At 35.9% G+C, this 14916-nt stretch overlaps 1 protein-coding gene across 1 annotated transcript; it reads right to left on the reverse strand.

The window, feature by feature from the left end:
• Positions 1-229: 229 nt before the first annotated feature.
• On the reverse strand, positions 230-5118 carry LOC121791641 (protein RMD5 homolog). Its single transcript, XM_042189517.1, has 3 exons — positions 5005-5118; positions 4771-4876; positions 230-1585 (listed from the first exon to the last, which is right to left on the reverse strand). The coding sequence occupies exon 3, from the start codon at positions 1530-1532 to the stop codon at positions 372-374; it is 1161 nt and encodes a 386-aa protein (XP_042045451.1). The 5' UTR covers positions 1533-1585; positions 4771-4876; positions 5005-5118; the 3' UTR covers positions 230-371.
• Between the last annotated feature and the right edge of the window lie 9798 nt (positions 5119-14916).

A 14916-nucleotide genomic window follows, 5' to 3' on the forward strand; every position in this document is an offset into this window, starting at 1 on the left:
GTCACACAAGATGTTGACACCATAATTTCCAACAATTCTTTCGCAAATAAAGGTAGAGCATCATATGGTGATTTCACCATCCACTAAACATAAATGTTCAAACATTATGATTCATATGGGATTTTATATGGCACGTACCTCCCAGTTTATGTGCGCAGCACTTCGTGTTTGTTTTGCAAGTAGAATCTATTTACAGTCCATCCACCACCCGAGTCCGACACAGAAGAAGTAAAACAACAATAATATGATAACAAGATCTAGTTTAAGTGATACAGTTTAGCCTACATACACGCTTTATATTCAATGAAGGGGCATTTCCCTTACGTTTGTGATGGCAGTAGGACGAACCACTTTACAAGCTTTAAGCAGTATCAGAAATGTAATTGCGCACACTGACCTGCTTCGACTTCAGCAGGGCAATAGGGGCACTTGAAGCGCCTAGTGCTGTTGTTTTTGGACAACTTGGTGATGGATTGCTTGCATAAAACATGCCCACATGTTAACAGCATTGGGGGATTCTCTTCGCTTACTTGGTCGCGGCTCACTGGGCACACGAATACGGAATGGAACTGAAACTCCCTGTCCAAATCCACTGGCACCGGTAGTTGTTTCATTGTCTGCCATTCCTGCTTCTTCCCAGTCATCACGTTCATCAGCTTCAGAAGAGTAGGCAACCCCTGAACTCCAGCAGCAATTGTCACACTCAACGGACTCTCGTAAGATTGCCCCATTAGATTGCAGAACTGTTGTGCGAGTTCCACAGATAATTTGTCCCAATGTATGGAAGATAGTAATTCTGCATACGGTGAGGAATCAAGCCTTCCAGCCCATAAAAGGCAAGCCATAAGTTTCTGGAAAACAGCCATATGTTTGGTAGCAAATGGAGCCAAAAAGGCTCTGGCATACTTTAGAGCTTCATCCCTGCCCCTGTTCTGCAAGATCTCTACAAACTGAAGACGATGCAGTTTCAATTCTATGTCAGACCCATTTTGATTCAGTTGATCATGATTACTCGCTGCCCAACCCAGAGCAGGCTCCAGGTTCCTACATTTCATGGCTTCCAAGATCTGGAACATTTCTAGAAAAGGGGATTTACTTGCTGCAGCCTCTAGTTCCTGTGACTCATTGATGAAGCAGTCGCCAATATCAAATTGGCCCTCTCGATAGAAATGGCTGGCAATAATTTGGTTAACAGTGTGTATATCAAAATCAATATTGCGATAAGCCTTTGAGATATCAGGATTGAAAGATTTCTCGAGAAGCTTTGGATACTTGCTTAACGCAACATTTAATTCCTTTTGTGTGCCTTCCAGATGGCTGAGAGGAGCAATTTCTTTCAGCTTAGTTTTCAGTTCATTGAGGATCAATTTATGAGCAGATGGAGATGCAGAATCTTGTTCAGATTGTAGTCTCAAAAAAGCCTGTTCTATTTCTTGCCTGATCTGTTCAATTACTTCTTGAGATTTTGAGGATGAGAGCTTTTGCTTCTTTGTAACACGGTCAAAAGCATCCTTGATGGAATTTAACTCCATTGCCAAAAGCTTGGGTTTAAACAGATTGAGATATCTGAATAAATGAGTGCCACCTACCAAAAAAATAACAAATTAAGTTCAGATAGCCATAAGTCGACTCTTGAATATACGTACAATGACAATAACATCAAGATACCACATCTAGCGACATAGAGAACTAAACAAAGAGACGAATGGGTTCACCAGTCAATGTTAGTATAGACACAATGAGCTTTGATTTGGTGAAACCACTTAATGCCTATGCCCAGGTGATATCATTTCATTCCCACAAATGCCAGAAGCATGCTACTCAACACATAGGGAGGAAAAATGTCAGGAGATAAAAGACCAAAATGCTTAGTGTAACCCAGGGCTTCCTAAAATGTTGCATGCCTTGAACTCTATTAGTGCCATTTCAACTAACTTCTAATAATGGGACAATACTGTTTTGACTGAATAGCTTCCAAGCTGTGCTTACTTAATCCTAAACCAAGCTTCAGATGAAGGTCAGCTCAGTACAAAGTTTGGGCGAAGGATCAGCAAACTTCTTTCAATTAGCCTAGGGTGCAAACTAAATTTAGTAAGTCATAAATAAGAGAACACGACTCTTTGTTCTAATAAGATACTTCCTCCGTTCCCTCATGGTTGAGGCGAAACTTTCACGGAGTTTAAGAAATTGATATTTAGTAAGCATGTTAAGTAGATAGATAAAAAAGTAAGGCTGTAAGAGAGAGAAAAAAGTAGAGAGAATAGAGTAGAAAGTGAATAAAGGAGAGAGAAAAACGTAAGAGATTAAATTAAGAGTGAGAAAGAATGTTTATTATTACTATATATGGAAATGCCTCAACTATGAGGGAACTTCCCAAGATGGAAAAATGACTCAACTATGAGGGAAAGGAGGGAGTACAAGATGTCAAAGGAAAATAGGACACAACTCTTTTCACCTTTTGGTGAAAGAAAAGGATGTCAGATAACATAACACTTCAAAAATTTCAGCCCATTTAGTTTAGCATTCGAAAGATTTAATCTTAAAATCTGAAATCTGGTGTTGCAGAACATGGTATACCTCGTAAAATACAAAATGTGTTAAAAACATAATCAGAAATACTCACGGATCAAGCACTAAAAATACCAAATACAGGACTTTAGAATACTATAATATTACACTTATGATTGATTAAATAAGTAATGGAACAAGCAGTAAAGGCAAGTCATGCTTAAGTCAGCCCTATCATGAAAATGGAACTTTCTGGCCACATGGGGTTTATGAGACTCTTCTGCAGAAGATCCTTTAATAAATGTCCCATGTTCATGATTTACCATTCTTTTCTTTTCATATAGTAACAATTAATAATCTATATCTGTGCCTCCTATATTAGTGGTGCAAAAACTATTTTGGATAACCAATTAACTAGGGCTGTCAATTTTTGACACGACACGATAACACGACACGAACCGGCACGAAAATAATGGGTTTGGGTCAGAGCTTATTGGGTTCGTGTCCTTATCGGGTCGACCCGTTAAGGACACGAAAATTTCGTGTCGTGTTCGTGTCGTGTTCGTGTTATCCGTTAACAATACGTGTCCGTGTCGTGTTCGTGTCGTGTTCGTGTTATCCGTTAACAAATAATATTTTAATATTATTATTTCTTATTATTTTCATTTTAATAGGTTTAACCGTTATCAGGTCGTGTTGTTATCGAGTCGTTATCGTGTCATCTCATGTACGTGTTGTTATCGGGTCGTGTTGACCCGAATTGGTTCGTGTCGTTAATGTGTTCGTGTCGTGTTCGTGTCGTGTTCGTGTCTGAGGGTTTCGTGTCGTGTTCGTGTTCGTGTTTGAGGTTTTCTTAACGAGTCGTGTTCGTGTTTGTTGTTATCGTGTTTGTGTCGTTATCGTGTCGACACGATAACGACCCGACACGCACGATTTTCCACCCCTACAATTAACCATACTAACATACAGTAACATCTTCAAGAATACCTTACTCATCTTTGCATAGTCTACTGAATCACTGCTCAATATGATATGCCGGGTCAGAAGTATAATCATTATAATTTGTACAGACTTAGTTTGTAGAGTACACAATGTTGCACATAAAAATCTTAATTTCTAATAAAATCTTGTGCCGAACAAAGAAATGTTTGACTTAGAATGGGGCAGAGGTAGTGGTAACCAACTCTGTAGGAGAATTCAAGATGTATGATCTTGAATGGTTTGATGAAGAATAAAAGCTGTAGGCTGAGAGCATAAGTCTTCAAGAAACATTTGATGTACTTAGATTCTTGGCAATGATTAAGTGTTTTTTTGTGGTGCTAGACATATGGGTATATAGCATTGCCCTTACATAGTGAAGCATAAAGATTATACTACAATAAGATCCAAACTTACTACATGTGTCATTGATTCCAACACCGAACATCCAAATAGTTGTTAACTAGACATAAGGATATCACAGTACTTACCAGAATACTCACGGATGAGATATAAAAAATGATCCACACTGTCATTGTTTTCAACCAAACATCTATAATCAACCTTCATTTTCATAATTTTAGTTCAAATTCACACCACCTATGGACTTTATGGAACATCAAAAAAAATATTTTCAATTTATTTGACCATAATTCAATGTTTAGTTACATATTCAGAAGAGCAAGATAAACAACATTTGCAATTTTTGTCATGTAGAAAGTTAGTGGAAGAAGGAGGACCCATTGTAGAAAACAAATAATCGATCATGCAAGTGAATATTAGTTTCTGAACTGGATTTATTCGAAAAACATGAACCAGCCATTTCCAGCCCTTAACTTCAGAACTAACCAAGCAGTAAAGGCAAACTGAAATGTAGGTGATAACAATTGATAACGAATACAAAAAAAAACATAGAATCACTTTTTATAGAACATGCCCAAACTATAACACAATAAACAGTTCATGAATCCTAAACTAGCCTAAATTAAATCAGATCCTCCAAAACCAAAAATTAGTAAAAAAAAAGAAAATGTTGAGAATGCCACAACACCCTTAGCAATGTTCTGAGCCTAGAGCACACAACATTCATAAAAAAGTTAATGGTCTCAGAAGCCAAAAAAACCACACAAGAAGCAATTACACAATTGCACATTCACGCAAGCAGGAAAAAAAAAATTGAGTTCCGTCTCAATGTTCGCGAAGATAATATTTCTCATTAGTGCTCATAAATCATAACTTGCGATTGAGCTGCAACTATTGAAGAGAAATGCAAGGAATATATACCTATACCCCCACGAAGTTCACCGATTTCGCTCAATGGCCAATAAAATTGAAAGAAACTTCCGACCAACAGCGACGCCAATATGAGAGGAAGAAGAGGTTCCAATACCTGCAGATAATTATTCGGATCGAAGAGAAACGATGGGTAAAGTTAAATTGGGGAAGATTCAAAATCCTAGGGCAATTGACACAAACATGAGTATAGAGATTGAAAGAGAGGGAGAAAATTAAACTGACCAGATGATAGGAGGGGAAGAGTTTAGAGAGAAGAAATGGTATGCAATGATGATTGGTTGATTGAGGGCACTTCTGGTAAAAATTTGTTGAACAGAGAAAGAAACCGATGAGATAGAAGATGCCAGATTTTTATTTTCTTCTTGTTTTTGTTTTCCGAATTTCATTTTTTATTATTATTATTATTATTATTATTATTATTATTATTATTATTATTATTATTATTATTATTATTTTATTTATTAAAATATTATGGCCTTAATCCTGGTGAACATGTGCTTGTTATCGAGATTGGGCCTGTTAATGATATTGGGCCTGCGTCTTCTATTTAAATTTTTTTGATAAGCTAGCCATAAAATAGTACTCATTCTGTTCCATAATAGATGTTTACTTGGGGAATAACACAGGATTTTAGGAGAGAGTTTTGTATGTTACGTGGAAAGAGAAAATAATATATTTATATTAATGTGAGGGAGAACTTTTTCCAAAAAAGGAAATGTGACACTTTTGTGGGACAAACTAAAAAGTAAAGTGTGACATCTATTATGGTACGGAGGGAGTCCTAAAAAATTGTATGATTATTTACAAGTGCTATCTTGCACGAATGGTAGGATTTCGCATGTTTTTATTCAAGAATCCCAATGTATAGTATTATTATATTGTAGCATCGTAGTCGGAACAAATCAATGCAAGTAGACGACATAAAAAAGTGAAAAGCTGATAAAAGTGAAAGAAATCACCATTGCAGTTGGAACAAATTAAAGCGATATAACACAAGAAAAAAACTACGTTTATCTAGCACTGAAATGCTAGGAAAAACCATGCATATGCATATGCCATAGGATAGTAAAACTACGTTTATCTTCTTAAGATCGTTGTCGGTTGAGCACACAGATGCATATGCTAAAGTAAATAAATTAAAATAACTTTATTCATTTTACTATCCTATAGCATGAAATTAATCTAAATTAAAACAAATACTATAATAATATTTTCAATTACTTAACAAAGAATTTAGATAGAATAACTAACAAACGGAGTAAAAGTTATACCTTTAGATAACTAAAAGATAGCGAGGCGAGGTGGCTACGAGCAAAGAGACTATTTCTGATTCGACGAAATAATAGGGTAAGATTGAAAAAATGTTGGAAAAGATTGAAGAAATTGAGCTGTAGAGAAAATGAAAGAAGTAAAATGAGAGAATGTGAGATATATGTAAATTTGAAATAATATATTCATTTCCGAGTACATATGTTTGTCAAACATTTCCTCCAAGCTCGCATTTATCCATGCATGTTAGTGCAACGGCGGCCTCGTCATGAAGCTAAAAACAAAATTCATGTCAGCTAAAACATGACATGGATATGCCAAAGATATATATTTAATAACAGAATGCAGTTGCCACTCTTGGAAACCATTAGGTGACATTCGGAAGGCCGCACCACATGGATCACAAGTAATAATTGGAAATGACTGCAACTGTGTTTTCCTCTCCTGCAAATATAAACACGAATTTAGGTAATAAAATTATCATAAATGGAAAAAAAAAACCACAACGCTCTTTAAGAATCATGTTCTCTAATATTAGTTGCAGTGTCACACCCAAAGCTACAGGAGTTTTGAAGGAGAAGGCATTTTGTACGTGAGAAAATATATTAGTCCTAAAGGAGAGGAAACAGTACTGTATGATCACAAACAAGAAGCATCCCCCACAAAATTGAAAAATAGCCTCACTAGAAAAGAAATGGGCACAAGTTTATGTAAAAACCTGCTTACGTCCCAAATACATATAGCCACTTATACAACATGTGAAATTTGCATAGATATATCATAAACTCGAAGTTCAAATGGTTTATTAAATGCTCTAGATGTCTAGGAGTCTTGCATGCTTCTAAGTTCTAACAAATAATTCCACAGGATTTAGCAGAAAGCTGCATGACTAGCTTAAGCAAACAAAAATGTCAGCTGATATATTGAGGTTAGAAATACTCCATCTGCCCACCCGACTTGGCTCATTTCTTTTCGGCACTGTTATTTAGGAGTGCAAGATTGCAGTATAAAGGTGTGTGGCCCACTTATTTAACGTAGAGTGAAGTGGTAGCCAAAAAAGGGAAACAAGTCAAATGGGAAAACCCAAAAAAATGAATACAGTCCAAGTCAAGAGAGAAGGAGGGAGTAGTATAGATTGAAGAATGAGCATAATACCTTATTTGAAACTTTTCTTTTGATGTGGTGTATGATTCCCTCGTACTAAAGCATTTATTATATATAAAATGAAAGAATATCTTATTATCAGCTACTTAGTTTTGATAATATGTGAAAAAAAAATTAGAATAGATATAATTGCATACACGATTGATGTAACATGAAGACATTCTATAGTTTTTAGTGGAGTGGTCAATTATATAGCTAGGATGAGAATTGCATGGAGTATATGTTTGGTGAAAATCCTCTGTCAAATTGAACTGTTTATTGAATATGCTCCTTTATTGCTATGTTTAAGACTTATATTTGTTTAAGACTTGTTTTATAAAATTTCAGCAAAGCTTTCACAATTTATTGATCAAAATTTATAAAAAAAAGTTCCAACAACAAAATTTAGGGTGTATATGTTCTAACACAAAATTTGACAAATTTTATCAACACAACCCCTTAATAATAGTCTACTTAAATGATGATGTTGTATATTTATTTGTTTACTTTAATCTGGTATCACGTCTAGACCTTCTAAGTGAGAGCATGTCCATAAATGTCCGAATGAGACTTGGTCTGAAGCGTTCCTTATCGGGACATGACATATGTGCACTACTACCGGGGCAGTCCAGTTGTACACTACTCCTGGGAGGGTCTATATGTGCACTGCTCGTTGGGCGTTCCATGTAGGCACTACTCTGGGGCGGTCCATTTGTGCACTACTCTCTATAGCATCATATCTACTTCTTCATTTGCCGGAGAGTGCATGATATGAACATCTTCAAAGAATGAATCTTGTGTCACATGCTGCCATGATAATCCGATTTTCTCTATCGAAGTCACCCAACTTGACTGAGGAGCGTCTGACCAGGTAGGAAATCAAGCAGAGTCATCCGGTACATGTGGATTCTGCAATCATTAAGGAAGTCAAGAACAAGTCTCCAAATACCTCATAGAATGCAAAATCCACCGGCATCACATGCTTCTGCTTGGTTACTTACCTGGTCAGAAGCACCTAGACAAGTTGATAATAATATATCCTTTTATTCAATATAAAAAATATTTTACTACGACGGGATCATAAGCAACATCCAAACCTAAGAGTTGAACATCTTTTCCATTCTAATATAAACTCACAGACACCATCACTCCTACAAAATAAAAACAATAAAACGGTATTGGTAAAATAAAACACCATATGCTCTTAAAACACATGTTTTGAACAAAAAAACTTACCAAAGAGAGTGTTGAGATTGTAAATTTTCAAGAGCCCGTTTGTGAATAATGAAGCCAAAGAACCCTAAAATCGGATATAAATATAATGAGTCAGACACACGAGAGGGGGCTCGGCCGGTGCCGGAATCCTCCTCCCTCCCCTGGACGCCCTCTGCCCCTGCGCCCTAGATGGCAGAACTGAACTGAAGTAGCGCCGCCGGCGCCCAGAACCTTATGAAGAAGATGCGGTTGTTTGAAATGGGCTTAGCATTTTAGTTGTGTTGCCCTATTTATTTGGGGATAGCTGAGAAATGAATACTACTAGCACTACTACTCTCTCCGTACATCATTAGGAGTCCCGGTTTATTTTTAGTTCATTCGTGATCAGGAGTTACGGTTCATTTTTACTATAAATGGTAGGTAAACTACAAATTTAAGTATTTTACTAACTCACTTCACTCACATTTTATGTTAAAACTAATCTAGTAATCATATAAAAATGGGTCTCACATTCCACTATCGATTTCCACCCACTTTTCTCTATATTTCTTAAAATCCATGCCGAACTCAAATGAGATTCTTAATGAGGGACGGAGGGAGTATATTTTATTTTGGGAATTTGGTTCCTAGAATCATAAATTTGGCCAAAATTTGGCATTTCTACAAAGTTTAAAATTGATACAAAAAAAATCGCCAACTTAGGATCTGTAGTGAATTTCCCATGAAATTATTCTTTTCCGAACTTATATAAAATTCACTCAAGGGATAAATTCATGATTTTTGTACAAATTTTAAGTTCATGGAAAATACCAAATTATATCAAAAGTTTGTGATATTGTGGACCAATTAATTTTACAAAGCCTCCTATTTAAATTATGTGAAAAGATAAATTTATACGTAGTGGGTTGCGTTAAAGATAGAACCATTCTTAAGTGTAGAACCTAGAACTCTACATATTTTATTCATTGGATGAGGAAAAAATGAAGGTCAAGATTAAAAATCATACATATTAGACTATGTTTTCACGACATTCCGGACTCAACATGTGAAAAAACTCACATGTTGATGGAAGAATGAATGAAACGAAGAAGAGTCCATGCATGCTTTATTTTTTCACTTATCTGCATTCACCCATTAATAATAGTTTTGGTTGTAATGTGAAGTTGTTGTGCAAATCAACACCATTGGATTAAAAGATCTAACGACCTCCGTTTGGCATTTGTTCTACGTTTAAGAATGGTTCTACGTTTAAGAATGGTTCTATCTTGATCACAATCCTATACGTAGTACTGTTTAATTTAGCTCTATTTTCATGATATAATTTATGGCTAATTTATCTTTACTATAATTTGGATATTTTTTAACACTATAATTTTAGAAAAATTAAGTCATTGATTTATTATACGGAGTAATTAATTACAGTAGTAATACTAGTAACTAACACACTACATGGTTAAATTTGGTAGTATTAAATGATAATTATGTATATATTTATTATTTAAATTTAACGTAATCTTAAATTATATGCTTAACGTACTAAATTTTATTTGACATCTAATATTAAAATAGATGAATGAATATGATCACTTGACTCTGATAGTACTATATTTTAGTAGTACTACAACACATGTTTTATTTGGTTACACAGTATATTTGACAAAATTAAATATGAATTAAATACCCATTAAAATAAAATTTTGTATATGAAATGATACATAATAAATTTTATATAATATTATTGGTACATAATATCACAAACTCTTGCCTAATTTAGCGTATTTTCTAATGAATTTAAAATTTGGTCTATAAATTCATCAACTTATCGTTTGTTAGTAAATTTTCCATGAATTAGGAAAAAAAACTAATTTTATGGAGAATTCATTATAAAATCTAAGTTCATGATTTTTGCGATCAACTATAAAGTTCATAGGTATCCATCCACGATTATAAGTTCATATTTCATATGATACTGATTTTAAGAAATGAGAGAAAAAATAGTTTGTAGAATGTCAATCCTAATTTTATATACGAGGTTCATTTTTATATAGGAGGTTCATTAGCAAAATAAAATGTGTATTGATGAAAGGATGAAATACTAAATTTTGACTAAAAGTATATCAATTTCAGGGATCAAATATCCCTTTTATTTTCAATTACAATTAATCATTGCTTTTATTGAAGTGGGGTGGGAATGGGATTGGAGTTGCCACTCTCAACTAAAAGAAAAAAGTAAAACAAAACAAAATGCCTTGAAATGTGAGCCGAAACGAATAAATGTAAGCGTCATCTCTATATCCGAATACGGTATGTATTCGTCTCTCAATTAAACTACATACTCACGCGCTTAATTTTTAGATAAATGGAGATTGACGAGGAGTGACGTGGAGCCAGATTACAATGCCAGCTCCATTGGCCAAATCTAAAAAATTCTTCTACAGTGAGTTAAAATAGTTTACTAGGATGATCGTTCGATTTTTTAGATAAAATAATAGTGTTATGATATAATCTAAAATTGAGTTGCAAAATTATTTTAGTTATTGAGAATTAACTATGACTAATTATCTCATGATTACTCATTTAGAATTGAATTGTGGAATGAAATCGTATAAATCACACACTATATATTTAATTATGAGATACAATCTTACGAACCAAACAACTCTAATTGAATTCGGGTATAAATTCAAAATCAATCGTATCATAATTTTTAAATTATATGTTAGTATTAAGACTATTAAAAAAGTACATCTGAAATGTTTGCACAATTTCAATACTACTAGAGTCCTCTAGATAAATGGTTAATCATATTTGAGATACTCCATTTCTAAAACAGTTTTCGGACAATTTTACTCATTTATTGAATATTTATCTTAAAATAAATTAACTTAAGAGAAAAAAGAGAACGTAGAAATAGATGAGATGTAGAATTAAACTGATGAGAGAGATAAAAATGGAGAAAAAAAGAGAGACTACAAGAGAGAGAAATTATATGTAAAAACTACTCGCTCCGTCACTGAAAATTTGTCACTTATTTTCATTTTTGTCCGTCCCTAGAAATTTATCATCTTTCACTTTTACTATTTTTTTGTAGTGGACCTCACATTCCACTAACTATTCCCACTTACCTTTCTCACATTTTATTATAAAACTAATAAGAATATATAAAAGTAGGATTCACCTACCACTAACTTTTTAAACCTATTTTCTATTACATTTTTTAAAATATGTGTCGAGTCATGGTGACAAATTATAAGAGCATCTCCAAGGGGAGAGGTAAATGAAGAGGTAAACTCATATAACTACCATATTTTACCTATTTTCCATGAAAATTCATGCTCCAAGGGGAGAGGTATATGAGAAGGTATTATACCTTTTCCCATCTTGAAGAGGTATCTTTACCTCTCCATTGATGGAGAGGTAAAATCTTATAACTACCATATTTGCTTTCTTTTCATGAAAAACTTCATCCAAGGAGGAATGTATTTGAGATGGTATTACACTTTATGATTTTAATGCATTTTATATTATTATTTTATTTTAAAAAATGATTTACCTTTCTATATACATTTTTCCTTTGGAATGTGTAATTTTTTGGAATGGTATATTTCACTTTATAAGAAGGAAATAGATAATATACCTCTTTCATTTACATCTCCTTGTTGGAGATGCTCTAAGGGATGGAGGGAGTACTACAATATTAGAGCATCCGCAACGGTGAGCAGGACGACATCCGTCCGTCCGTGCCAGCGGCACGGAGACGCTGTCCGCCGCTGCGCTCGCACCGCTGGCACGGCGCTGCTCGATGCATCCAGCACGTCCGTGCCAGTGAGCAGGTGACGTGGTCGGCGTTGATTGGGCAACGGCATGGCCGTTGCATTTGAATATTTTTTTATAAAAAAATCAGTTTTTAATTAAAAATAAAAAAAATATTTTCCCACTTCCCAAAAAAATTATATCCATTTTCTACCTACTTTCATTTTTTTTCTTTTTTTTCCCCAAAAAAACATTTTCATCTATAAATACCCCCACTTTCAGACTAAAAAATTCACACCACACTACACAATTCTCATCCACATTCTCTCATTTTCATTCTCATCTACATTCTCTCATCGCTATTCTCAATCTTTCTTCCACTCCTACAACATAACAATGTCCGGCGACGGCGATCACCCCCGAGCTCCCACCGTTGGAACCCCGATTGGTTCGGTTCACAACCGTTTCCTAGGTCCGGAAATAGAATTTTCGGCCCCTTCTCAAACCCAAAGTTCGGGAGTTCCGGGTGGCTACCGGCCTTACCCGATCGACGACCAAGATGCCCCCGAAGGGCTATACGGGTGGACACCCGAGCCTAGAGCGAGGTCGACCGCCCCCTCCCAAACTCCAACTCCCCCTACTCGCGGTGTCCGCACACCGTACACTCCGGCGGAGATGGAGCAATTGTTCAAGGCGTTCTTGTCAATCTCCGAAGATCCAGAGGTTGGCACGAACCAATCCGACGATCACTATTGGTGGCGCATCCGTCGCCGGTACAATGAAAACCGGCCGGCGGGAACAATCGAGCGCAACGAGAGTATTGTGCGCAACGCCATCTACCGAGCCAACGAAGAAATCCAAAAGTTCTGGGGTATTACCTCCAGGTAGAGCGGTCGGCGGGGAGCGGCCGGAGCGAGGTCGACGTCATCACTGCCGCGATGAACGCCTATCAATCCATGAACTACAAGCCGTTCAAGTACCTCAACATTTGGCAGGAGACGCGGTCGCATCCGAAGTATAGGGGAGACATAACATCCTCCTCTAGTGGCTCCTCCAAACGGTCAAGGTCGGTATCCCTATCCTACGCCGACTCCGAAGACGTGGTTAGCCAACTCACCGGAGCTAACTTGGGTAGCCCCGATGCCGGCCCGAGCAGTTCCTAACGCCGACCGCAAGGGAGGAAGAAGGCGGCGGCCAACCGTGCTCGTTGGCAAGAGCACGGTTGTGGGTGCTCTTAACATAAAAAGTGCTAAGAGCATCCGCAATGGCGGATTTCCTGGCGGACGTCCGCGTGGGGCGTCTGCATTAGGCGTGGGAGGGACGGATGCTGACGTCCGCTGCGGACACCGCAGATCCACGGCTTTCCGGCGACGTCCGTCGTGACGTTCGCTACTGCGGTGCCACACGGACATCCCGACGAACGTCCCGATTTTTTATTTTTTATTTTTTTAACTATGTATTTTTTAAAAAAAATTATGTATGTTTTTTAATTCCGCAAATTGCATATTTGTGAATTTTTATTATTGTGGATGTCCGTCGGGATGTCCTTGAGGATGCCCGCCATTGTGCAATGAGATGTCCTTATGACGTGGCAGTGCAATGGGAGGTCCTTTTGATATGGCAGTGCGGTGTTTTTGGGAAGTCTGCCGGGACATCCGCACCATTGCGGATGCTCTAAAGGAACAAAATGGTGCAAAAATATCTCAGATTGTGATTAATCCTTTGTCTAAAGACCTCTAGTACTATAGTATTATTTAATAAAATATCGTCAACTCTCCCAGTTCTATCATCACTTATTCCATTATATAGCAATCATTTTCCTAATGCTTAGTCGAATCTAGAATTAGGCGCATTAATTTGCTGCAAAATAAACTTAAGAAAATAGTAGAATTTACAAAAAAAGGATATCGTTGACTTGTATGAATTTCATTTTTGAGAACCTACCACATACTCTATGATTGTAAATGTACTATTATGACACCAAGTGGGTAATATACGACGCTTCATTTGCAGCGAAAATTTTAATTCTAACTCAAATATAGGACGACAAAATATAAGCTAAATGTGGCCAAACTTTTCAATTATTTCATTACTAGTTTTTTATAGATAAATAAATAGAAATTTACATCGTATCACAGTGGATACGAACCTCAAACCTTTGTTTTGGACATCAATGTTTGAAAAAAAGTGACAACTAATTCACACACATATTTCATTACTAGTTTTAATTGATACACAGCCTTTTTATTGTTTGATACTCCATATACAAGTATATAACTACAACAATCTAAGTGATTGCTTGAATGTAATTAGGCGCATTAATTAATTTTAATAAAAGTAAACGTAACCTACAATTTCAGAATTTCATTAATAACTAGTACTATTTGAAAAAAGTCACTGCTTATTTCATTTATCCCTTTTGCCCTAGAATATGAAATTGATTGTGTGTTTACATGCTAGACAGGACACTTTCATGGCTACACCCACACATTTACCCAAACGCTAATTCACTTATGCAATTTCACAAAATACAAAATAATATTTGTAACGTACTTATGTTAATATATGAAGTTACATAATTATCGGTTATGCTTGAATTAGAATGAAAATATCTTTCTTCAATGTTATAAAAAAAAATGGACGGCTAAAATAATCGGTGTAGCTGCCTATTTCTCTTTCTCCTATTCATAGATCGACCATCGAAATATTTGCCAAACCAAAATATTGTAGCTAGCAAATAATCTATCTATTCCA

This window comes from Salvia splendens, unplaced genomic scaffold, assembly GCF_004379255.2.
Source record: "Salvia splendens isolate huo1 unplaced genomic scaffold, SspV2 ctg861, whole genome shotgun sequence".
NCBI classification, from domain to species: Eukaryota; Viridiplantae; Streptophyta; class Magnoliopsida; order Lamiales; family Lamiaceae; genus Salvia; species Salvia splendens.

What these genes read in the sequence shown, in the direction of transcription:
- LOC121791641 (XM_042189517.1), bottom strand. Translation starts at nt 1,532, where the DNA reads ATGGAGTTAAATTCCATCAAGGATGCTTTTGACCGTGTTACAAAGAAG.